Source organism: Eschrichtius robustus, chromosome 1 (genome assembly GCF_028021215.1).
Source record: "Eschrichtius robustus isolate mEscRob2 chromosome 1, mEscRob2.pri, whole genome shotgun sequence".
NCBI lineage: Eukaryota > Metazoa > Chordata > Mammalia > Artiodactyla > Eschrichtiidae > Eschrichtius > Eschrichtius robustus.
Genome location: NC_090824.1, coordinates 96,644,577 through 96,669,432, shown reverse-complemented (window position 1 = coordinate 96,669,432; position 24,856 = coordinate 96,644,577). Strand labels below are relative to the sequence as shown.

At 41.3% G+C, this 24,856-nt stretch overlaps 1 protein-coding gene across 10 annotated transcripts in view; it reads right to left on the bottom strand.

Moving 5' to 3' along the window:
* The window catches only part of GALK2 (galactokinase 2), a 138,232-nt gene that overhangs the window by 14,487 nt on the left and 98,889 nt on the right, over positions 1-24,856 (bottom strand). For 8 of the 10 annotated variants that reach the window (XM_068551292.1, XM_068551283.1, XM_068551300.1 and 5 more), the window contains one exon: positions 40-241. The exons of 1 other annotated variant lie outside the window; for it this stretch is intronic. In XM_068551292.1, coding sequence (XP_068407393.1) covers positions 40-241 — 202 coding nt within the window. The remainder of the gene's footprint in view (positions 1-39; positions 242-24,856) is intronic. One more of the 10 variants, XM_068551330.1, reaches the window with a different exon arrangement.

The window sequence follows — 24,856 nt, the reverse complement described above, 5'->3', positions numbered from 1 at the left end:
CACCCTGCAGCCCCTGCCACACTGCTCTTTCAGCCTCACCGACAGATGTCCACCAGCTGGTCCAGCTCAGGGCAGCTACACTCGTACATGTCCCGGCAGCTCACGTGGCTCTGGTTCATTAACTCCCCCAGCAGCTGGACCGTGTTGTCAGGTGCTTCTTCACATACCTTCTTAAACTGGAGTACTCTCGCAGCCTCGCTGTACACGTGCTTTGCCCGCTGGTAGAGTTTGAAGCTGAGCACTTAGGAAGGAAGGGGATGGTGAACGAGGTTAGAGATAGTTACTGGCCAAAAGGAAAGAAAGGAAGGAAGGAAGGAAGGAAGGGAGGGAGGGAGGGAGGGAGGGAGGAAGGAAGGAAGGAAGGAAGAAATTTTTTAAAAAAGAAATAGTTACTGAACAATTCAGTGCAAAGAAAAATACAGTTATTGAGAACGTCCATTTCTGTCTTTATTATCAGTACCTTAGACTTTAAATAGGTCTTTCTTTCACTGAAAGGATTCTTTATAGTCTAAACTGGTCTCTTTTCAAGTCCATTTTAACTTTAAGTTCACACATCCGAAAGTGGCAGAAGCAGAACACGTCAGGACGTCTGACCCCAGAGCCACATTCTTTCCACTGTGATCCACCAGAAAGAACCACTAAAAATGCTTATGCTAGCAATTTTATTTATAAAAATGTTTCCTATAGCTAAGCACAGTTACTTATATATGTGTATGTGTGTGTGTAAAAAAAGCACAATTATTTATATATGTGTATATGGCATAGCGTTATTTATCATAGCAGAAAATAATTAATTCAAATGTCTAATAACAGAAAATATTTTTAAAATTATGCTACCTCTATTAAAAATATTATTGCTACTAAAACAGATTCTAAGATAATTTACTACATGGAGAATTGTTCATTATTAAGTGAAAAAACAAGGTACCAAACTATGTGTATACATTTTAATTTTTAAAAATCATAAGAAGGCACCAACATGTTAACAGTCGTCATCTCTCTGTGGTACACTGTGGATGATTTTATTTTCTCCTGGACATATTTCTGTACTTTACAGATTATCTACAATGAGTCTAACTTAAGTTACAGAAACATGTCCTACTGCAACGGCTGTGTCTATAGTGCTTATGTATTCCCTTGAATAACAACTGAGACCTCCTTACCATTCATTTTCAACCGTGCTGAACAGTGGCTGAGCTGGTGCAGTGGGTCTGGGAAAAATTTGGAAAATAAATGGAAGCTAAGCTACCTGGCCTGCTGGAAAGAGCCTGGGCTGAGAATCCAGAGGTCTGTCATTTGTTCTCATCTGTGTGACAACACAAGTCGCTGTACCCAAGTCGCTACTTCTACAGGGCTCCAAAATGAGGCTGAAAATTATTTCTCAGGATCCTTCCTGCGCTAACATTTTATGATTCTATGAAGAACTTCCTCCAAGAATCCCCCTCATATTGTTGTATTTTGGAAACAGGATGATAACTGACCATTGCCTTCTGTTTGCATCCCCAGTTCTACTCTCTGCCCTTCGCTACCCCGCTGTCTGCCCCAGAAGGCTGACCTGGATGGATTACACCAGTGGGTTCCCTTGCCTCTAGATTGGAGAAAGGGAGAAGATCAGCAAGAGATGGGAGGGAATTACATCCTTCCTGCTCACTGGGTGGTGATATGGGCGAGCAGACGCAAACCCAGTTCATTATATCAATAGCATGATCCCTGTTTAACTCAAACACATGAGACCTGCGACAAATTTTTATACTTGACTTAAATCCCTCAAACCTCCCCCTTATAGGACTCGTACTAGCCACAGCCAGAAAGTCAGCCTAATTTGGACTTCACCCCTGACCCACCTCAGCAATAGAGGGCCCCACCCCTGTATCAGCCCTGCTCCACTCAAGCACAATAGGCGTGGCAGGAGTCTTCCTACTTATTCAATTTTACCCTTTAACAGAAAACAACAAACGTATTCAAGCAATAGCGCTATGATTAGGAGCCCTTACCACCCTATTCACAGCAATATGCGCTGTCACCCAAAATGACATTAAAAAAATTGTCGCTTTCTCCACTTCAAGCCAATTAGGCCTAATGATGGTAACAATCGGCATCAACCAACCCTGTCTAGCATTCTTACACGTATCTGCACACACGCTTTTTTTAAGGCCATACTATTCACATGCTCCGGGTCCATTATTCACAGCCTGAATGACGAACAAGATAATTCGAAAAATAGGGGGCCTATTCAAGCCTTTACCCTTCACCACAACAGCCCTTATTATCGGATGTCTGGCACTGACAGGAATGCCTTTCCTCACCGGCTTCTATTGTAAAGACCTGATCATTGAAGCCACTAACACATCTCACACCAATGCCTGAGCCCTATTAATAACTCTAATTGCCGCCTCCCTCACAGCTGTCTATAGTACCCGCTTTATCTTCTTCGCACTACTAGGACAACCTTGCTTCTCTCCCTTAACCTCCATCAGTGAAAACAGCCCCTTCCTAATTAACTCCATCAAACACCTGCTAATTGGAAGTGTCTTTGCCGGATTCATTATCTCCAACAACAGTCCCCCGAATAACCGTATCCCTACACCTAAAACTAACTGCCCTTGCAGTAACCATCCTGGGATTTGTATTGGCACTTGAAATTAACCTTAACACACAAAACTTAAAATTTGTTTACCCCTCAAATACCCTTAAATTCTCTAGTCTCTTAGGATATTTCCCCGCCATCATGCATCGTCTACCTCCTTACCTAAACCTATCAATAAGCCAAAAATCAGCATCCTCCCTCTTGGACTTAATCTGACCAGAAAACATTTTACCAAAAACCACACCCCTCATTCAACTAAAGTTCTCCACGCCAACCTCAAGCCAAAAAGGCCTTATCAAACTATACTTCCTATCATTCCTTATTACTCTCACCCTTAGCATGCTTTTATTTAATTACCACGAGTGATCTCCATAATAACCACAACACCAATAAGCAGCGACCAGCCAGTAACAATCACCAACCAGGTACCATAGCTCCATAACGCCGCAATCCCCACAGCCTCCTCACTAACAAGCCAGTCACCAGAGTCACTCAGTCTCCCAACCCACTGAACTTAAACACAACTTCCACCTCCTCATCCTTTAAAATATATAATACCATCAAAAACTCTATTATCAACCCTGAAAGAAACGCCCCCAAAACAATCTTATTAGAAACCCAAACCTCAGGATACTGCTCAGTGGCCACAGCCGTTGTATAGCCAAACACAACTAATATCCCCCCTAAATAAATCAAAGACACTATCAAACCTAAAAATGAACCACCAAAATTCAACACAATCCCACACCCAACACCACCACTCACAATCAACCCGAAACCCCCATAAATAGGTGAAGGTTTTGAAGAAATCCCCACAAAACTGATCACAAAAATAACACTTAAAATAAATACAATATATGTCATCATCATTCTCACATGGATTCCAACCAACCATGACTAATGACATGAACAATCATCGTTGTCATTCAACTATAAGAACACCAACGACCAACATCCGAAAAACACACCCGCTAACAGAAATCATCAGCAATGCATCTATTAACCTCTCAACCCCATCAAACATTTCATCATGATGAAATTTTGGCTCTCTACCAGGCATTTGCTTGATCCTACTAATCCTAACAGGCTTATTCCTAGCAATACACTACACACCAAGACACAGCAACTGCTTTCTCGTCGTAGCACACATCTGTCGAGACGTTAATTACGGATGAATCACTTGATACATACATGCAAACGGAGCTTCCATATTCTTTATCTGCCTTTACATTCACGTAGGGCGTGGCCTATATTATGGATCCTGTGCCTTTCTAGAAACATGAACATCGCGATTATTTTTCTACTTACAGTTATAGCCACTGCATTTATAGGCTACGTGCTGCCATGAGGACAAATGTCATTCTGAGGGGCAACAGTCATTACAAACCTGCTCTCAGCAATCCCATATATTGGCACCACTCTTGTCGAATGGATCGGAAGAATTTTTTCCGATCCATTCGACAAGAGTGGTCATAGGACCACTCTTAAGGTGGTACTAGGATTTTTCCCCCAGCTCCCTCCTTGCAGAGCTGCCTGGAGCTGGCTCTCTTCCCCCACCGAAGGACACTGAACATACTTTCAAGGTAGACTTCTCTACATGACTCTCTCCTCCAGGGTCTGCCTACAGGTTCCTCTCCCCTAGACTATTACTACTTTTTCAGAAGTCTTTTACGTTCCACTTATGGACCAATAAGTTATATTAAAGTTTCAGGTTGCATTTTTTTCCCCTCCACAGCACCGCCCTCCTAATTGTTGGAGATGGATAAAAAGGCAGCCAAGGTTAGAGGAGGGGAATAGCCATTCTTAGGATTTGTGTAAAAGTTTAGTAATTATAAGGGTGGGGCTAACTTTCCTACAAGGTAATAAAGAATTAAAGTTTTCTTTCAAGGTTTCTCAACTGAGTCATATAAGATATATTAAACTCACGGTTAACAACTTGCATCAATGGAATGATACAAGTTCATGTGAATCATCCTATTCTATTTCAAACAGGACCTAAATTTAGTCATCAATTCCAATCGTTTCTTCCTTCACAATGTGTCTTGTAATCACCCCTCCCTTCTAGTCCCACTGTCATTCCCCAAATTTACACTATTATTCCCTTTCCTACTTGAACTATCCTGCAGTGATCTCCAAACTGATATTCCTGTCTTAATCTCTCATTCCTGCAACCTACCTTGAGGTTGGTGCCATCGGATTGAGCTCCTAACACACAGCTTGACTCATGTTACTAACCAGAACATTTCCTGCTTCCCCAGCGTTTACTATAATCCAAATTCCTGCACGCAACAAGCTTGGTCCCAATAGGATCTCTTCCCTTCAGCCAAAATGGCCTATTTGTAGTTACCCAAACACTCCTTGCTCCTGGGTATACTCATTAATCCATACAGAAACAGTTTCTTGCCCTTTCTCTCCCTGTCAAAATTTTACCTCTTTCTGAAGGTTCCATTTAAACTTTATGCTCCGTGAAACCATGACGGACCCACCCAGCTGGAAACAATCTCTTGACTCTGAATTTACACCACACTTGCAGTCCATGGCACACGTTTGGTGCTTGTCATATACTTTCCATGGTAATCGTCTCTCCTGTCTTCACAAAGTTTGCCAACTGCTGAAGACAGAAACCAGGTCTTCTGGTTCCATGCATTCGATACTCTGCAACCCTTCACCCCATAGCACCTTCACCAGTGCCTTACATGACAGGTGCTCAATGGGTGTTCACTGTTGATGATGATATGATTAGGACTCTTATTTTTTAACCCCAGTTCAAAACCAAGATACCTCCATTTAGGCATTGTTGTAAAAACAAACAAACAAAAAAAAAGCGAGGTGTCAGTACTCACAGCTTACTAAAAATGTTGAGGCTGAGAAAAGGGGACAGCCAGATTCCCTTTGGTATTGAATCTACAACTACTGATACCAAGTAGGTTGAAAAATAAGAAGAAAAAGAGAACTTACAAGTTAAATGTAGGTGGGAATAAAAATACGGCGACATGTTTTGTTCCATCAGTAGCCAGGTCATGTGAATCAGCACACACTGTAATGTGAATTTGTTATTTCCATCAATAGCTTCAGTGGAAATGGGAATATTATATATTACTGGGAATTATTATATATTAAAATATATTATTTTAGGGTCTGGGTAGCAAAATATCCCAAGGTAAGAAAGTCGTACCGATACCCAGTACTGGCACATACCATCTGCAACAACACTGTCTGAAGAAATAACAGAGGTAGATTTAATAAGAACTCCTCCTCAAAAGCCCTGAAAAGAGAAGGGAAAAGATGGGCCATTGATAGGCATGTATGTATGTGAGACAGTGCCAATAATTTTATGCATGTTAATATAATCCAGGTTATAGAATACACATTTTGAAAGGAAGTAAAATGACTTTGGTAACTGTAGTTTAAAATTGTTCTTTCTAAAAATTGAGGTTGAAACAAAATGTTTAAAATTCTAGCTTTAGGATTCCATATGTTTCAGTTTTACTTTTGAACTACGTCACCTCCCCTAATCATGGGCCAAGTTACAAAATCAGAGCATGGGGGTGGGGTGGGGGGGGGGGGTGTGTGTGTAAGAAGAAAGTATTGGTTCATTTCTACTGTAATGTCCCATTTATGAAAAACTCATCTAGTTTCCAGGTCCACTGATATTTATGGCTGCAGCACAAAAGGCACGATAAAGTGACATCCACTAAGATCACAAAATAGTGCTATTTAGCTGACAAACCACTATGCTATGTCCCAGTTTGCAAAGACTTTTTTTAAACTTTGAGTTATAAAACTTCTCAAATATACAGGACAGTAGAGAAGGTACAGTAGCAAATTCCACAAGCCCATCACCTAGACTGAACAGTTAATAACTTTTTGCCATATTTGCTTCAAGTGATATTTTGCTAGTGTTTTAAAATAAATTATAGATGTGACATTTGCTCCCTACATATTTCAGTGTGCAACTCTATAAAATAAGGATATTTTCTTACATAACTCCACATCACTATCACATCTAACAAAATTACCAATGATTCCTTAATATCATCTCATATTCAGTCCATATTTAAATTTTCCCAGTTGTTTAAATTTCAGCCAATTTACAGCAGAATCCAAGCGAAGTGCACACATTATATTCAGTCTTATGTCTAATAAGTCTCTTTTAATCAAGAATTTACAGTGATTTTTGATACTCTGGATTGCCAATGTCATATATATAAAATACAAGTATATTTTAGGGCCACATCCTGTAATAAAATTCAATATAGTCCATAAGCAACAGTATGCTTTGGTTTTCCTTAGGATTACATAGTCCTTTACGATTAAATATTTTCCTTTAGGATTAAATATTCTCAAGTAGAAACTGTTCAGAGAGATGTGTTTTTTCATATGAAACCTTAGGACTGGTGTTTTGATATTTGACAAGAAACATTCGGAACGCACTGGGCAGATTACCAGAACCTCACAAACCTGGCACCTCCTTGTGTCTACTCTCTATTGCAGAGTGTTTCACAGCCAGACTTCAGGATAGAAACGCCTAGTGAGGACTCTTCTTGGGCGTTCTGAAGATGTGTGAGAGATTGCCATTGCTCACACCCACTGAACGGTAGTTAACTCAGATGACAAAGGAAAGGGCAGAAAGGGCATCTGTTTTCAATTGTGCTATAAAAATCTTGACAAAGGCTACAACAAATTTGGAGACCACCCTTTAGGAGGGAAACCAGTTCTGTGTTGTCTGGTCATCACAAATGCTCTCTGGATCCAGGGTTCTGGCTTGTTATATGCTGGCAACTCAACAGGTCTCTGTTGTGCAGATACCAAAAAGTCCAAGAAAATCTGAAACTTTGTCTATGGACAAAGCTTTCTTCCCTATCCAGTTAACTTTAAAATGGATGCCCCATCTCTTTATAAACTCTTATAATCCTTGACAGCAATTATTATATTAAAGGATAAAGGAATTGTGTCTTACTGCATGAATGCTCATTGCTGCATGACTACTTCCAAAGCAAATTCAGTTTAAGAATATAACACCAGGACTTCCCTGGTGGCGCAGTGGTTAAGAATCTGCCTGCCAATGCAGGGGACACGGGCTCGAGCCCTGGTCTGGGAAGATCCCACATGCCGTGGAGCAACTAAGCCCATACGCCACAACTACTGAGCCTGCACTCTAGAGCCCACGAGCCACAACTACTGAGTCTGTGTGCCACAACTACTGAAGCCCACGCGCCTAGAGCCCGTGCTCCGCAACAAAGAGAAGCCACCGCAATGAGAAACCCGTGCACCACAACGAAGAGTAGCCCCCGCTCACCGCAACAAGAGAAAGCCCGAGCGCAGCAATGAAAACCCAACGCAGCCAAAAATAAATAAATTTAAAAAAAAAAAGAATATAACGCCAGGTGCCATTTTCCTAAAATACTGCTAGTGTCCTATCCCATCCATGGGAAATCTGAGGCTTCAAAGCAGGATATATCACATGGATTTTGAAACAATGACTTTCTCCTACATGAATCTTAGGTAATTTCTGAATCTAATCCTAAAGTCATGACAGAGATTCTGAGATATAAATGATCACAGCCATAAACATTTAAACTGCAACAGCTGTAAAATAAATTCACTTGAATAATTATGTATTTGCTAGCTCTAAACTCTCCTTTCCCTCTGACTTCCTTGCTGAACCTCCAGTACACCACACAGGCTCCTGCCTCGGGCCCACTGCCGCAGCTGTTTTGTCAGCCTGGAATGCTCTTCCCCCTGATCTTGACCTGGCTGGCCCCTCCTTGTCATTCAAGTCTCAGCTGTCACAGCTTCAAGAAGACTTTCCCTCAACTCCAATCTAGAGTAACTCCCTCACATACACATTCTTTCCATCCTGTTTTATTCTCCCAAAACTATTTTATTTATTCTCCCAAACACCATCCAATTTTCTTGTGTGTTCATTTGTTCAATGGTCTGTGGTTATCTCTCACCACTAGAAGTTCAGCTTCAGGAGAGCAAGGGCCTTGTCTGATCTCTTCACTTTTGTATCTTTAGCAGCTAAAATAGGGTGTGGCACCACAGGAGGGTCTCAATAGATGTTTATTGAAAGAATGGTTCAGTTCCTAGTCTTTGTACAAAACTGCACCAAAACACAGAAAAATAAACAATAGGGAATATGAGGGAGACCTACTAATTTGGCAGCTATTGCTTACTAGCACCTTCACCAAAAAGTGGGGGAAATTTTCTAAAAGAAGGTTTGGAGATAACTGGTAAACTCCAGTGTCCAAAGTATACCTAATGCCCAATATCACATTTGACTGAGAATCGTTTATCCTGTATTTTGTTTCACAGATGTGGGAGAAAAGAGATTTCTACAACAACCAAAATGTGTTTCAAATAAAAGGGAAGGAATAGAAAATAGATCATCGTAACCAGTTAAAATAAAAGTTTTTTTTTTTCTTTTAGACAATTGTTGTAGCAAAATTGTGCCTACTCACTTCTACCGTAAAAAGATGGCTATGTAGCTTATGATCAGAGGCCATCTCTAATCAAGGGATCTAAACCAGGGCACAAATAATTGGTTATCTTGTTATATCTTTGGTGGGAAACGATGAGAAAAAGCCTGTGACAGAAGAAACACACTGGGCACCATTTTCCTCATAAAAGCTCTGAGAGCACCAGGTCAGCAGTAGATGGAGGACATGCTCATTCAATCTCTGAAAGAGCCCCACTGATTTAAATTTTTTCACTGATTTAATTTTAAATTCTGCACTCAAGAGCTGGTAGCCTCCCCTTTATTACCTCATCTTCTACGAAGAGTGAGGCCAGAAGCGCTGAGTAAGATGACCATCCAACGACAGTCAACCAAATAGTTCTTAGTGAGGCCTGGCCGTGTGCCCCACTCTACGCTCCAAATGACAGGAAAGACATGTGAAACAGAAAACCTTGCTATGAGGAACTTACAGCTCAGTTACACAAATAAGACAGGCTATGAGACCACTGGAGAGTGACCAACCACAGCAGATATCCAGGGGCTGTAAATGCTAGAGGCGCACCAAGAAGACAGGGTTTGGTGAGGGAAGAGCTGTAGTGGGAAGTGTCACAGGAGAAGTGCCTGAGCTACAGAGCTTCCTTGCTGTGAGGACAGGATGGCCAAAGGCCCAAGCTGAGAACAGGCAGAGCGTGTTGATGGGCTGAAGGGGGCAAACTGACCAGAACGGGGGGCAGCCTCTTGAGGAGGCTGTCCTCACATCTGACGCTTTAACATCCTCTGCTACACATGTTACACAAAGCTTGCAAACTCACAACCCGTGGTCCATAGCCAACCACAGTGATGCTTTTTTTTTTTTTTTTTAACATTTTTATTGGAGTATAACTGCTTTACAATGGTGTGATAGTTTCTGCTGTATAATAAAGTGAATCAGCTATATGTATACATATATCCCCATATCTCCTCCCTCTTGCTTCTCCCTCCCACCCTCCCTATCCCATCCCTCTAGGTGGTCACAAAGCACCGAGCTGATCTCCCTGTGCTATGCGGCTGCTTCCCACTAGCTATCTATTTCACATTTGGTAGTGTATATATGTCCATGCCACTCTCTCACTTCATCCCAGCTTACCCTTCTCCCTCCCCGTGTCCTCAAGTCTATTCTCTACGTCTGCGTCTTTATTCCTGTCCTGCCCCTAGGTTCTTCAGAACAATTTTTTTTTTTTTTTTTTTTTAGATTCCACACATATGTGTTAGCATACGGTATTTGTTTTTCTCTTTCTGACTTACTTCACTCTGTATGACAGACTCTAGGTCCATCCACCTCACTACAAATAACTCAATTTCATTTCTTTTTATGGCTGAGTAATATTCCACTGTATATACGTGCCACATCTTCTTTATCCATTCATCTGTCGATGGACACTTAGGTTGCTTCCACGTCCTGGCTATTGTAAATACAGCTGCAATGAACATTGTGGTACATGACGCTTTTTGAATTATGGTTTTCTCAGGGTACATGTCCAGTAGTGGATTACTGGGTCGTATGGTAGTTCTATTTTTAGTTTTTTGGTTTTTTGGGTTTTTTAAATTAATTTATTTATTTATGGCTGTGTTGGGTCTTCGTTTCTGTGCAAGGGCTTTCTCTAGTTGTGGCAAGCGGGGGCCACTCTTCATCGCGGTGCGTGGGCCTCTCACTATCGCGGCCTCTCTTGTTGTGGAGCACAGGCTCCAGACGCGCAGACTCAGTAACTGTGGCTCACGGGCCCAGCTGTTCCGCGGCATGTGGGATCTTCCCAGACCAGGGCTCGAACCCGTGTCCCCTGCATTGGCAGGCAGATTCTCAACCACTGCGCCACCAGGGAAGCCCTATTTTTAGTTTTTTAAGGAACCTCCATACTGTTCTCCATAGTGGCTGTATCAATTTACATTCCCACCAACAGTGCAAGAGGGTTCCCTTTTCTCCACACCCTCTCCAGCATTTATTGTTGGTAGATTTTTTGATGATGGCCATTCTGACTGGTATGAGGTGATACCTCATTGTAGTTTTGATTTGCATTTCTCTAATGATGAGTGATGTTGAGCATCCTTTCATGTGTTTGTTGGCAATCTGCATATCTTTTTTGGAGAAATGTCTATTTAGGTCTTCTTGTCCATTTTTGGATTGGGTTGTTTGTTTTTTTGATATTGAGCTGCATGAGCTGCTTGTAAATTTTGGAGATTAATCCTTTGTCAGTTGCTTCATTTGCAAATATTTTCTCCCATTCTGAGGGTTGTCTTTTGGTCTTGTTTATGGCTTCCTTTGCTGTGCAAAAAAGCTTTTAAGTTTCACTAGGTCCCATTTGTTTATTTTTGTTTTTATGTCCATTCCTCTAGGAGGTAGGTCAAAAAGGATCTTGCTGTGATTTATGTCATGGAGTATTCTACCTCTTCAATAACTGGTGCTGGGAAAACTGGACAGCTGCATGTAAAAGAATGAAATTTGAACACTTCCTAACACCCTACACAATGAATAAACTCAAAATGGATTAAAGACCTAAATGTTAAGGCCAGACACTATAAAACTCTTAGAGGAAAACATAGGCACAGTGATGCTTTCTTGACCCACATACTGTTTTTTTGACTGGGAAATTTTACATAAGAATCTGGATTTCTGCTTTCCCTTGAAAAACTGAAAGGCCTGGCAGCACTGAACCTACATTCTTGCACAACAACTGTTGGCTGGAGCTGGGGAGCAGCTAGCCCATTTGGACAGGGCATGCACTTTATTTCCATGCAGTTCCCGCCATTCCCAATTATCTGATGCCTAGACGGCCTCACTAGTTTACATGTCTGCCTGATCCCTGTAGGCATCTGTGTGTGGGACTCTTTTTCCATATAACTGTCTACTACAGGAATTCTTGGCTAGAGAGAGGGAAGAGTGGACAAACCAAGTGAGTCATCATGCCATAATGAGCCACTGTTACTGTTACTAATGAATCTCCCCTCCCTTAGGTGCACTGACAGTTCCATATGGAACAAATGTCCATCTTCTCGTAAATTCTACTCTTTGGTCTTAGTTCTGCTCCCCAGACATTTGTAAACACTTGACAGCCCTTGAGAGATCTGCAGGAAGCTCTCATGCCTTATGTTTTTTACACATGGATGAGGATCCACTTTGTGCCGGTTTTAATACTGAGGGAAAAAACAACGAATAAGATAAGCTCTTTACTCTCAAGAAGTAAGTCTAGGGGACTTCCCTGGTGGTCCAGTGGTAAAGAATCCACCTTACAATGCAGGGGGCGCAGGTTTGATCCCCGGTCAGGGGACTAAGATCCCACATGCCGCGGGGCAACTAAGCCTGCACACCACAACTACTGAGCTCACTTGCCTCAACTAGAGAGCCAGCGTGCTGCAAACTACAGAGCCCACGCGTTCTGGGACCTGCATGCCACAACTAGAGAGAAGCCCGTGCACATCAACAGAGAGCCCCCGCGCCGCAACGAAAGATCCCGCATGCCTCAACGAAGATCCCACGTGCTGCAACTAAAACCTGACACAGCCAAAAATAAAAATAAAATAAATAAATAAATAATACAAATAAATCTTAAAAAAAAAAAAAGAAGTAGGTCTAACAAAAGACAAGTGTTGGTGAGGATGTGGAGAAACTGGAACCCTTGCACGTCATTGCTGGGAATGCAAACTGGTGCAGCCTCTATGAAAAACAGTACAAAGGTTCCTCAAAAAATTAAAAATAGAACTACCTTATGATCCAGCAATCTCACTTCTGGGTATATCCAAAAGTACTGAAATCAGGATCTCAAAGAGTTATTACCACTTCCATGTTCACTGCAGCTCTATTCACAATAGCTAAGCTGTGGAAGCAAACTAAATATCTATCAATGAATGAATGGATTTAAAGAATGATATATACATTATTATTATTTAGAATATTATTAAGCCTTAAACATGAAAGAAATTCTGCAATATGCAACAACATGGATGGACCTCTTGAGGACAATATGCTAAGTGAAATAAGCCAGACACAGGAAAACAACTATTGCATGATTCCATCTATATGAGATAGATAGAATCATCACATTCATAAAATCGAAGGCCAGAATGGTGGTTACTAGAGACTAGGGGAGCGAAAAGTGGAGAGTTATTTATCAACAGACAGAAAGTTTCACCTAAGTAAGATGAATGAGCTCTAGAGACTTACTGTACATTTACCTATAGTTAACAGTAATGTATTGTACACTTAAAATTTGTTATGAGGATAGATTTCATATCAAGTGTTCTTACCACAATAAAAAATAAAATAAAATAAATTTGTAATAGAAAAGAAGTAATAGTCTACTAGAGAGAAATTGTTAGATATGAACAATAAAGGGTAACAGATGGTAAGGCAGCTCCTCACAGCTAAAGTAGAGGCACAAAGTCAAGAGGGTGTCCTCATCTGGAAGCAGAACCTGAGACAAAAACTTGGGTGCAGGTGGTAGAAGTCCAGGAAGCAGGAGGACAGGAATAAGGCAAGTGAGACAGGAAAGAAGAAAAGCAAATAAAAGGCGCTTAATATGCAGGTCACCACTGTGAACAACCACGGCCTAATTGCTTGGGGGCCTCTCCAAAGAACCATGTAGTATGTGTCCCAGAATTGGCCCACCTGTGGATGGGAAGGCTGGGGCATTTATCCACGGACACTCCCACTGTTGCCCCCAGAGGGGTTAACTTCTCCACAAAGATGTGCCTGGACAGCACATCTTCAGTGACTACCTTCAGTGACTTTGGAGAATGCCCAGGACAGCAAAGAGACACTCGTGCCAGCTGCTAGCTTGACAGGGGCTGCTGGCAATGCTGAAAGCAGGTGGGCCGAGGGGATGGGGAATAGTGACCATGACCTTCACAGTCCTCCCATGAAAAGGTGAAACCAGCCAAGTCTAAAAGATGAGTAGGTGTCCAGCAAACCAACTAAAAGCTAGGGTGAGAAGCAAAGAAAAAGAATGGGAATTTGAGACAGAAGGAACTTCATGAACAAAGACATGGAGATTAAAAACCATGAAGTGCTTTTAGAGAATCCATAGTACTTGGATCTGATTGGAGCATAGAAAGAGGATGAAGACCAGAAGCAACAAGAAACACAGTAAAAGAGAAAAATGGAAGCAGTGGGCAGAGGTCAGATCACAAGGGCTTTATATTATGCTAAGTAAGGTGTTTACATTGTATCCTGTACGTAAGTGTTTCTTGGCCTTTTCAGGGTTATAGAGCCTTCCGAGAATCAAATAAAAGCTATGGACCTTCTCCCCCATCTGAGTGCATAAATATCTGAAATTCTACACATAGTACAACATACAGATTCCATAACACAATCCTTTGATCCAGCTTAAGAATTCCAGCTGGAAACAAGAAAACATTACTGGATCTTTAGCAACTATGTAGTCAGGATTATTGTTTGTAAACAACAGAAACCTACATGAACTAACTTAATCAAAAGGAATTAATTTTAAAGTTATTAGGGAGCTCACAAAATCTTTTAAGATTACCGATTCCTATTCTCTATTAGAACTCGAGAACCCAGGCGGGGATGGGTCAGACGTCAAGGGAGACAGGCAGTGAGGACCATTGCCGAAGTCTCTCCGCAAGTCTGGATATGACATTGGACTCTAGACACTTTGTCAATGAACCCTGTGGCTATTAGACTCAAAGCCCGAGACATAAGCATGTGCCAGGACACAGGATGAACTGAGGACCCTTGCTCACACTCAGGTGGCAAGTGACCTGTGAGAGGCAAATCTGACCCCTCAGTTTCCACCATAGGAGGCAAGACCTCTCACCAGTGTGCATACAGCAGCAGATTTCCCCAGGAAAGGGGCCTGGATGCCAAGTAGTTAAACTATGGCATCTTCCCCGGCAGCAGTGAAATACCACAGCTCTGTTAGCATTTAAGCGTTTTCTTCAGACCAACCACCCAGTTTCTCTCACGATTGGATTTCAAGTCTCCCTCACTGATTACTTCTCTGAACACACGTTAGTCTGTGTATGCCCTTCTTAAAAGTGGTCCCCCCCCGCTGGTCTGAGCAGTGCGAAGTAGAGCTGGACCATCATCTTCCTCATTCTCAATACAGTGAGTTTCTTCATGTAGCCTCGCAGCGCCAAACTGCGTAAAGATTGTGTGGCGATGGAAGAACGCAGAGCACTGGTTTTCAAGCTAAAAAGTGATAAATATTTTGGGAATCAGACTTAACTTGGATAAAGACTTCATCTCAGGATAATTAATCAAAACAAAATAAATAAATATGCTGGTCTGAGAGAACTGGAAATCTTATCATGTAATTGTGTAATTAATCTTTCTGAGACTCTCATACCCCAAAATACTTTCCCACTGTTTGGGTGGGGGGCTAAAAGCAGTTGTGGTTTTAGCTGTCTTTGCACAGTCATGGAGCTGCACGCTACAGGCCAATTTCTCTCCAAACACAAAGCTCCACTGGGCTAAACTAAGAGCTGGTTTCCAAGGACAGCCATCCAGAGGTGGATGGGGGAAACCACTTCAGAATCCACTCCAGAGTCCTCTGTTTTCCTATGCAGCACAGTTATACAAGTCCCAGCTCTGAGGCATAGAATCTTTGGAGTATTTAAGCAGCAGAATGGAAAAACACTATACAGTCCTCATGGAAGTTGGACTGTGGTTTCAAATTTATTTTCCTAGTAATAATATTTTTCATAAATGTGAAGTTTCTGAAATGGTCAAACCCACAAAAAATAAACTGCTGTTTTCAGCCACATTAATGTCCCATTCCCATGCTGCAAAGACTAAATTAAAGTAGCATTTTACATTTAAGGGGAAGAAAAGCTTTAACTACCTGCTTTTAAAAAGCAAAACCACGGATGAAAAAAATATATATGCACTTTCAACACAAACCGCATTAATCCACGGAAAGCTACATTCCAAGAGGCACTTGTGAATATTTTCAAATCCACAGCATAATGCCATCTTGTCTGTACACAGTAACAGTACCCGCACGTGTTTATGGCTTCACTTTCTCAGATCTCCAGGAGCAGGAGAAGCCAGCGCTGTCTGTGTCATAATAAATTCTACTCCTCTATCTTGAAACCTTTGCTTCACTCTGCTGTGGTCACCGTCACCTGCATTCTACTCTCTGGCAATACAGTAAGCTCCTGTTAACCCCTGGGCCACTCAGATGATGAGATAGAATCCATCGCTCCCTTCCTTTTCATTCTATACTCTACCTTCCTAGTTCAGATTCTTATCATCCCAGGCCTGAACAAATACTCTACCTTCTCACTGGTCTCCCTCTCACCTCCTATCAACATGTATACAGCTGCCCTAATAAACTTCCCAAATCACCGTTGTGTTGGGGTGTTCCCCAATATTTCATTGCATCAAGTGCTGCATTATTTTTTCATTCTCCAATAAATGAGGGCACACACATTCCAATCCAGCAGGACACACCGAGTCTTCTGAATGTGCCCAATCCTTTCCTACCTCTTACGGTGTGTTTGTGTCACTTCCTGCCTGCAATACCACACTCCATCACTGCCTGTCCAACAGGGGAGGCTCCGCATTGGTATTGTACCCAGACTAGTTCTGTAATCCCCGAATCTCAATGTCAGCACGAATGCCCCTCCTCCATGAGGCTCTCCCAGAACATTCCAGTCACTGATTACTGTGTGTTCCCTTCTAATTATAATTATCACACACTACTTTATGAGGGCAAAGACTGTGTCATCTTCATCTTTATAGCCCAACCTAATAGAGTGTCTTGAATAGAGCAGGTTCTCAATAAATGTCACCTCCCATCCCATCAGCAAAGGAAGAACCTGAGGTTGCTCGCTGGATGAGCTGCATTTTTATGTCCCCCTCTCTTTCTTGAGGAAACTATACTTTCCAACTAACTTTCCAGAACTGCCCTAAGACTTTGTTTTTGAAAAACGTGAAAGGAGCAGACAATCTCAAGTCAACTGAAAAGGAGCTCAGGGAGTTGGGAAGGAATCTTGGTCAGAGCTGAATGAAGGACTATGGAAAACAATGGTCACATTTGCCTAGAGCTGGCCTGTCCTGGTATTTTAACATAAAAGGGAATGAGTTCTTGTCTTTGTTTTCTCCTATGAATTGAATTACAGGGGGGGAAATGTAAGAGACAAAAAAGATGAAGGAGAAGCAAAGGAGAAATCAGTGCTTATCTGAGAAATAAGTGGTGTATTTCCATCAGAACACTTTAATGATTACTTTATTGTTGTCTTCCCACAAAATGATAAATAAATGAAAGCAAGGACTATCTGGCCTTGCTGATTGCTAATGCATCATCTCTAGCACGGTGCTTGAATAGTTGCCCTCAACTGAGTATTTGTTGAGGAGAGGAATAAAAATTTGCTTCTGGTTTCTTATAGTATTCACTTATTTGACAATATGGTCAAAAAGTAGTAGTTTACAACAAAATACAACAACAGTTTAAGCAAGTGAGAAGCTATGTTATGTGCCGTGAAAAATACCCAACAAGACTACACAGGATGTTGCCCAGAGTTTGCTGTTGAGCAGCGTGCACTTGAGCAGACCAGGAAGGTGACATGGGCACTGGATGAGGGGGCGCTGGGAGTGAGGGCGCTCTGACTCGCTTTAAATGTGGCCCTCTTCTTAATTTCCTCATGGCAAGTATCGAAGATAATATACCTACACTACACCCAGACTTTCCAAAATGCAGTGTAGTATTAGGGAAGATAAAAATGTTTCAATTTCACAAACATCTAATGAGCTGTCCCTATTCTCAAGGTACTTGCAACATAACTGGTGATATCCTGAAGAGATAAATGAGGATGCTGCTATTTCACAGAAGCCCACGATTGCAAGTGTGTTTATGCAGCTCTCTGGGGACCAGGGTGAGAAGTGAATGCACACAGGCATGAGTTTGTTTGCGGTTTCTCTGTGTTTGTGTTTATGTGCTTCTTCATAAACAAGCCGTGTGTACATGTCAGTCTCTCCCCTTCATCAGATTCAATTTCGCTTTATTTTTGTCCATATGACTCTTTCCCTTTTGATCTTCATCTCTCTGTCCCCTTCCCCCATAAGTCTAAAATACAGAAATGAAGCATCTTGTGTTAATTGAGTAGAATTTTACATTCCTTGTTCTTGGAACAAGTTATAGTTTCCCATTAAAAGAATAAACATATTGCTTTCCTATGCAGGTGGTCTCTGGTTGTTTTTTAATGTTGCATCAGTGGTCCTTGACAGAAGAAAGCCTTTCTAACATTAGAGAGGTCTAATGGACTGAGGGGGTGCTCATTCTTGTGGTCTCTCCTACCCCATTCCCTCCTAAAGACAATAAGAGGAATCATCTACCTCAAACTTTTAAAAAAAAAACTATGCAATGTCTCTGCCCTTAACATAGAGTGGTGCCCTGTCATGTTTTCATCTGGAACTTACAGCATGAGTGATGATCAATTGATGTTTCATGTGGTTAAAACTATGAATGTCTAATTTTTCCAGAGAGGAAGTGCAGATGGCCAACAGGCACATGAAAAGATGTTCAACATCAGGGAAATGCAAATCAAAACCACAATGAGATATCACCTCACACCTGTCAGAATGGCTGTCATTAAAAAGAACACAAATAACAAATGTTGGTGAGGATGTGGAGAAAAGGGAACCTTTGTACACTGTTGGTGGGAATGTAAATTGGTGCAGTCACTATGGAAAACAGTAGGGAGACTCCTCAAAAAAGTAAAAATGGAACTACCATATTATCCAGTAATTCCTCTCCTGGGTAGACAGCCAAAAAAAACCAAAAACACTAATGCAAAAAGATACAAGCACCCCAATATTCATAGCAGCATTATTTACAATTGCCAAGATATGGAAGCAACCTAAGTGTCCATCAACAGATGAATGGATAAAGAAGATGTGAGAATACACACACACACACACACACACACACACACACACACACACAAAATGGAATACTACTCAGCCATAAAAAAGAATGAAATTTTGCCATTTGCAGCAACATGGATGGACTTGGAGGGCATTATACTAAGCAAAATAAGTCAGACAGAGAAAGACAAATACTGCATGATATCACTTATATGTAGAATCTAAAAAATACAACAAACTAGTAGATTTAACAACAACAACAAAAAGCAGACTCACAGATATAGAGAACAAACTAATGGTTACCAGTGGGGAGAGGGAAAAGAGGAGGGGCAACATAGAGGTGGGGGAGTAAGAGGTACAAACTATTAGGTATAAAATAAGCTACAAGGGTATATTGTACTACATGAGAAATATAGCCAATATTTTATAATAACTATAAATGGAGTATAACCTTTAAAAATTGTGAATCACTATGCTATATACCTGTAATATATAATATTTTACAGCAACTACACTTCAATTTAAAAAACTGTGAATGTCTATACAGATACAATGGATAATAGTTTTTGTTGTCATTACAATTGATATTTGGCAATAATCTGCAAAAATCACTAGATACATGGATAGTAACTCACCTCTGCTGACTTGCATGGAAACAAGTTGGGAACATATTTACATGAGTAGGAAGAGGTACACAGTTTCTAATTAAGAAGTTCTTATTAGGCAACTTTCTTACACCTGCAGCTAGGTACTTTGAAAAATAACAAAGGATAGGAAGTAAATAACTAATAACGAACAGCAGGAGATGTTTTCCTGGACCATGCCCTAAGATTCTAGAATGACAGCTTCCGGAAAAGAGACCGAGTGAACACCACAAGACAGGGAAGAAAATGATAAACCACCAGGACTAAGAAGGCTTTCACCAGAAAAAGTGCAGATAAAATGCCAGTAAGAGAGAAATGTGCAACTTCAAAACATGTCACAGTAGGTCTAATTATTAAGTGAAAATAATTTGGAATTTGGTCAAGAACAATATCTGTCATCCCAGATGTCTGGAAAGAAATGTCAACTTCATATTTTTATATGAGAAAGTAAACTGGTTTTCACTGGTATCCCACATCTGCTGGCATGCAGCAGCGGCCAGGTCCATGGCACCTCCAGGCCCCACTGGCCCTTCCTTCAGCTTCTCCTACTCTTGGACCAGGTACATGCTTGGCTTCTGCTGCAGGACACCGGTATCATCAAAGTGGGAGACGTGGAGGTGCTGAGAGTCTGACCCTGGCTCCAGTCCACCTTCATGGGCTCTGGCTTGTCCTTGCTCTCCCCCACTTCACATCCATCATCACTTCCTGCCCGTCTTTCCTACTGGCTTCAGGCTTCAGCACCAGACGCAAAGATATAGCCTTATGGAGACTGTTCAAACAGCTTTCACAATTGCATGTGGTCAAATCTATATAACAAATCCCTTTCTCTGATAGAACCCTGACTGACACCCTCATGTCACATAATGGTTAAGACTGTAGAGGGAGGTCTCTGGGGTTAGACTACATGGGTTTGAATCCCAACTCTGCTACTTTTAGCTGCGTGAGCTTGGGCAAGTTACTTAATTGTTCTGTGCCTTGGTTTCCTCATCTGTAAAGTAGCAAAATATCGGAACCTACCTTATGGGATGTTCCTAGCATCAAAACCATCCGAAGCTAGTCCTTATCCTTTAGGTTCCTCTAAATTAAATCTATGTAACCTGTGCTATATTTCACTTACATAGATTTGAAATGTTTTAAGGAAAAGCCCATATGTGAATTAGAAGACCACTGTCAAAAGCACTGAGCTGCAAGACGGAATGTTCTGTTGGCTGGAAAACCTTGGTAACATTCTCTGTTTACAGAACAAAAAAGGACTATTCATCAGTATTAACAGTTATGTCAGTGAACACAAACCTAATTAGTATTGTAATGGCCAAATGCATTTGCTTTTGTCTTTTAAGCAGAACTTCAAACAAACAAAAACAACACCTACCAAAAAATTCCTTATTCACTAGAGGAAGTTTGACTATCACATCTCAACAGTGTGAACAGATGAGGAGAGTTGGGGAGAGCGGGGAGAAGGAGCTGGGAATGCATCAGTATTGAAATGTGTGTGTCCGAACGTGTTTATGACACAGTTTGCAGCCTTGGAAAGAACTATTTCATGTAGGTACTCTGAACGTGAGGAACACGAGGACCATATTAACAAACAAGTATAGCAAATGCTTTAAAAGTACTTAGAATAGTGCTTGTCACATAGGTTAGTGTTCAATGTTAGTTACTGTTAATAATATCATTAACGTACATGAAGAGATTTTCTTAAAGGCTAGATATAACCACTCTCTAGCTGGACTTTGAGTGCATTCTTGAATTGGCCTCCTGCCCATTACTTCTCCATATGAATAGAAGAAAATTAATTTAACACATTTATTCATTTAGCAAACATTTGCTAGGTACCACAGGAATACATAAATGCACAAAACAAGGACCCTCTTTCAAGGATACAAATGTTGTTGGAGGATGGTGCCTCATGACTCACATTTAGCTGCTGTGACTCTTTCAGGATTTATTTCTGGGAAATGCCATTAGGGCAACTATTGTATGTGAATTTCATGTGACGCTACAAGAGCTGTTTCCAGCTTGCTTTCATAGCTGTAGGTCACCAGAGTCTATGGGGTTGCTGTTATTAGGAGAGTAGATGTCCCCTTCCTCCTTTCCTGAAGCATGCACGGTCTCCCTGAAGCTGATGGTCAATACACAAGGATGACCTTCCTAGAGGGAGGAAAATTTTCTTCTTTGGGGAAGATGATCAGAGTGTTTGACAGAGGAAGATGTTTAGTCTCGTTGGTCTAACTCTGTACCACATCTTCTACTGTTGGCCCTGCCCAAATCACATTAACTCAAGAAACTTGGGGAACTCAAGGGTTTGAAGGTACAGAGTATGAAGAGGCCATCAAGCTCATAGGTTCATTCTGGGCCTGCCTCAGTCTAAGATGACCAAGTGTATTTAAGACTACTGCAGGGGTCAACTTGTCTTCAGAATGTACCTGCAGAATTTGTTTCATTTTAGCTCTTTTAAAACTCTCACACAAGTGAATGAAAATTCCAGAATTCTCTGGCTTTTGTGGCTCCAGAATGGCCTCAGGAGCCAGAAACAAGGCTCTGTGGGATAAGAGGGAGATTCTGAGCTCTGGCCTACCCGTCAGTGGCTCAGGCACCAACCAGTACACAGCACATATCACAGCTGCGTACGTGATTCCTACACACTGGTACTGTTCTGCTGTTCCTACAGAAGTTGGGTTTTTAAGATGCCATGTCTTTAAAATCATACTTAATAGAGTATGTTTGCATTGCATTTGCAGTTCCTTAAATATCTGAAGAGGCAAGGTGAACCAGTGAATAGGGGTATATAATGCACACATCTGAAAGAGGAAGAGGAGAACCCAGGAAGGAAGCCTCATCCCCAAGTAATTTGGGGTAATGGTTCAGACCATTTCTTCCTAGAAATTAAAGAAGCTTTACTCCTGGCATGATCCTGCCCTCTGTGGCCAGACAGCTGAGAAGTCAACAGGAGCTGAGGAGCAAAAAGGAGAGACTAGGCAGAGGGGGAAAGGAAAAAGACCTGAGTGAAAGCAAATTTTCCCCATACTTGTCTTCCAAAACAACTAAAGCACATCTTTTGTGCGTAACAAAAATAGTTATTTGATTTATTCTTTTATACTTTGTTTCATAAGAATCTATTACCTTGTAAAAATGAAAACAAAAGACAAAACTAAAGGACTCATTTTTATTTGGCCTTATCAGAAGTCCATCACACAGATTTTAAGGATTTCTGCTCAACCAATATCTGTAAACTCTAGAAAGGTCCTTTGGAGTTTCTTCTAGGCTCTTTACAGAAACCTTTTCTTCAAAATTCTTATAAGAACAACAATTGAATGTGTTGAAATCACAGAATTTAGTACCTGATATCTTACGAGCTATTTTTAAATCAATTTCCTTGATATTGAGAACACAACTGGAAATTGAAATTACCGACTGACTCCAAGTACCTTTATACTTCTCCATTAGATAAAAAATAAACTACTCTTCTTAGACTTAACTGAGATAATCCATGAGGACTACACTTTTGTCAAACGAGAAAATTCCACAGCACTTCTCATGGCTCCTCTGTAACAGAAGAGCTCACGCACATTCTGGCCAAGTTGAGTTTGCTCCTTAGATTAAGCAAGCTACTGGATGCCACATGGCTTTACATCTTCTAAGGCAAAAGCACCAGAATGGGAAATAGCCAAAAGGAAACTCTTTAACCACAAGGTAACCTATCTTCATCACCTCTCTTTAGTTTCAAGAGAAAACCATAGCCAAGAAAAATCAAAACTTTATATTACCTTCCTTACTTGGTACAGGATTGCTAAAGCCAGCTGATTAATACCCTGAGATAAAAAGTAATGGCAGCAAGAGTGTTGGATTAAATCAAAAGACTGGGATTTGGGATCTGGCTCCAGCACTTACTACCTCTCTAGTTTTGTAACTACATGTCACTCTGTGACCTCAGTTTCCTCGTCTGTGAAATGAGGATAACCATGTGCCCCAGGGTTATTGTGAGATTCAAATCAGATAATGCAGGTAAAGAGTAATGTATAAACCATAAACTAAATACATAAGTTTTTTTTTTTTTTTTTTTTTTACTCTGTATGTCTTCCTAAAGAGCAGTCTATGCCAGTGCCTTATACGTGCTCAAAAGCCATGATTATCACTCGTGACTTTGGCAATCACAGGATCCAAACAAATTAGTCAGCAACTGGACAGCACTCTGTCAGCATATGGTCATAGGCAAAGTTGGTAATCCAAGCAAGGAGATTCGTGTCCATGCCAGCAGAATGCATCTAAGCAGCAGGGCCACCCAACCCGGAGCACAGGCTGAGCAGTCCCAAAAGGAGTGCTCCCAGTAAATTCTCCCTTTCTCAAACCAGCACCCAAACCACCTGACCCATTCTCTACCTCAGTTTCCATTTACTCCCTCATGGACTCCTCTGTTTAACCTCCAGTGTGTGTCCTTGACTTCGCTCCCATGGTAGATACATGCGCCCATCTCTCCTGGCTCTGACCACAGCTCCACCTTTTCCTCTGGGGTCACACCTTAGGAAACACCCTTCCCAAATCACCCTGGCCCCGAGCTTCTAGAAACCCAAACATTATGCCACACCCTTAGATAATTCCTATCTGTGAGCAAGGCCTGACAAATAATCCTTAAATTTTTTCCTAACCAATAATACTTAAATTTTTCCCTACCAGTCCTTAGTGATGGATTATAGCCATTCTAAACAATGTCTAAAGGATTTGAGAATTTCGCTTTGTGTGTGTATGAGTGTTTAACTTTAATGGTCTCTAAGGATTTCTAAATCTAATTATTAGAGATTTGGAAAAAGAAAATAACATGGGCCTTTGGAACGCTGGCTAGTTTAGCAGAGGCTGCAAACCACAGTTTGACTGTAAACATCTCTCCTTGTACTCTCACCTCAAGGTCAGCATCTCCCAACTCACACTCATATCCAGGTAAAGAAACAAAGGAATTTTGGCAGAAAGAGAACATTGGATTTCATATCCCTTTGAGAAAGGCGTGGATTTCCATGATGGGAAAATCAGTCCAAGTCAAAACTAAGCATGTTAAAGTGTAGGCATCTGGAATAAAGCAGTGGTGGCACTCTCCAGAGTCCCCTGCTGGGGGCACACGTCATCTGTGCCTCCACTCCTACAGTCTAAGGACAGTGCCACATTCAATAAGAATCATATTTTCTAAAGGGGTAATAGAAGCATTCATTTAAGGTCTTAGACCAACCAAAGCACAAACTCAGAAGGAACAAGGCAAAGATACAGACGGATTTTGATTTCTAAAGTTAAAGCTGTGTGCCAAGAGAATTCAGCAG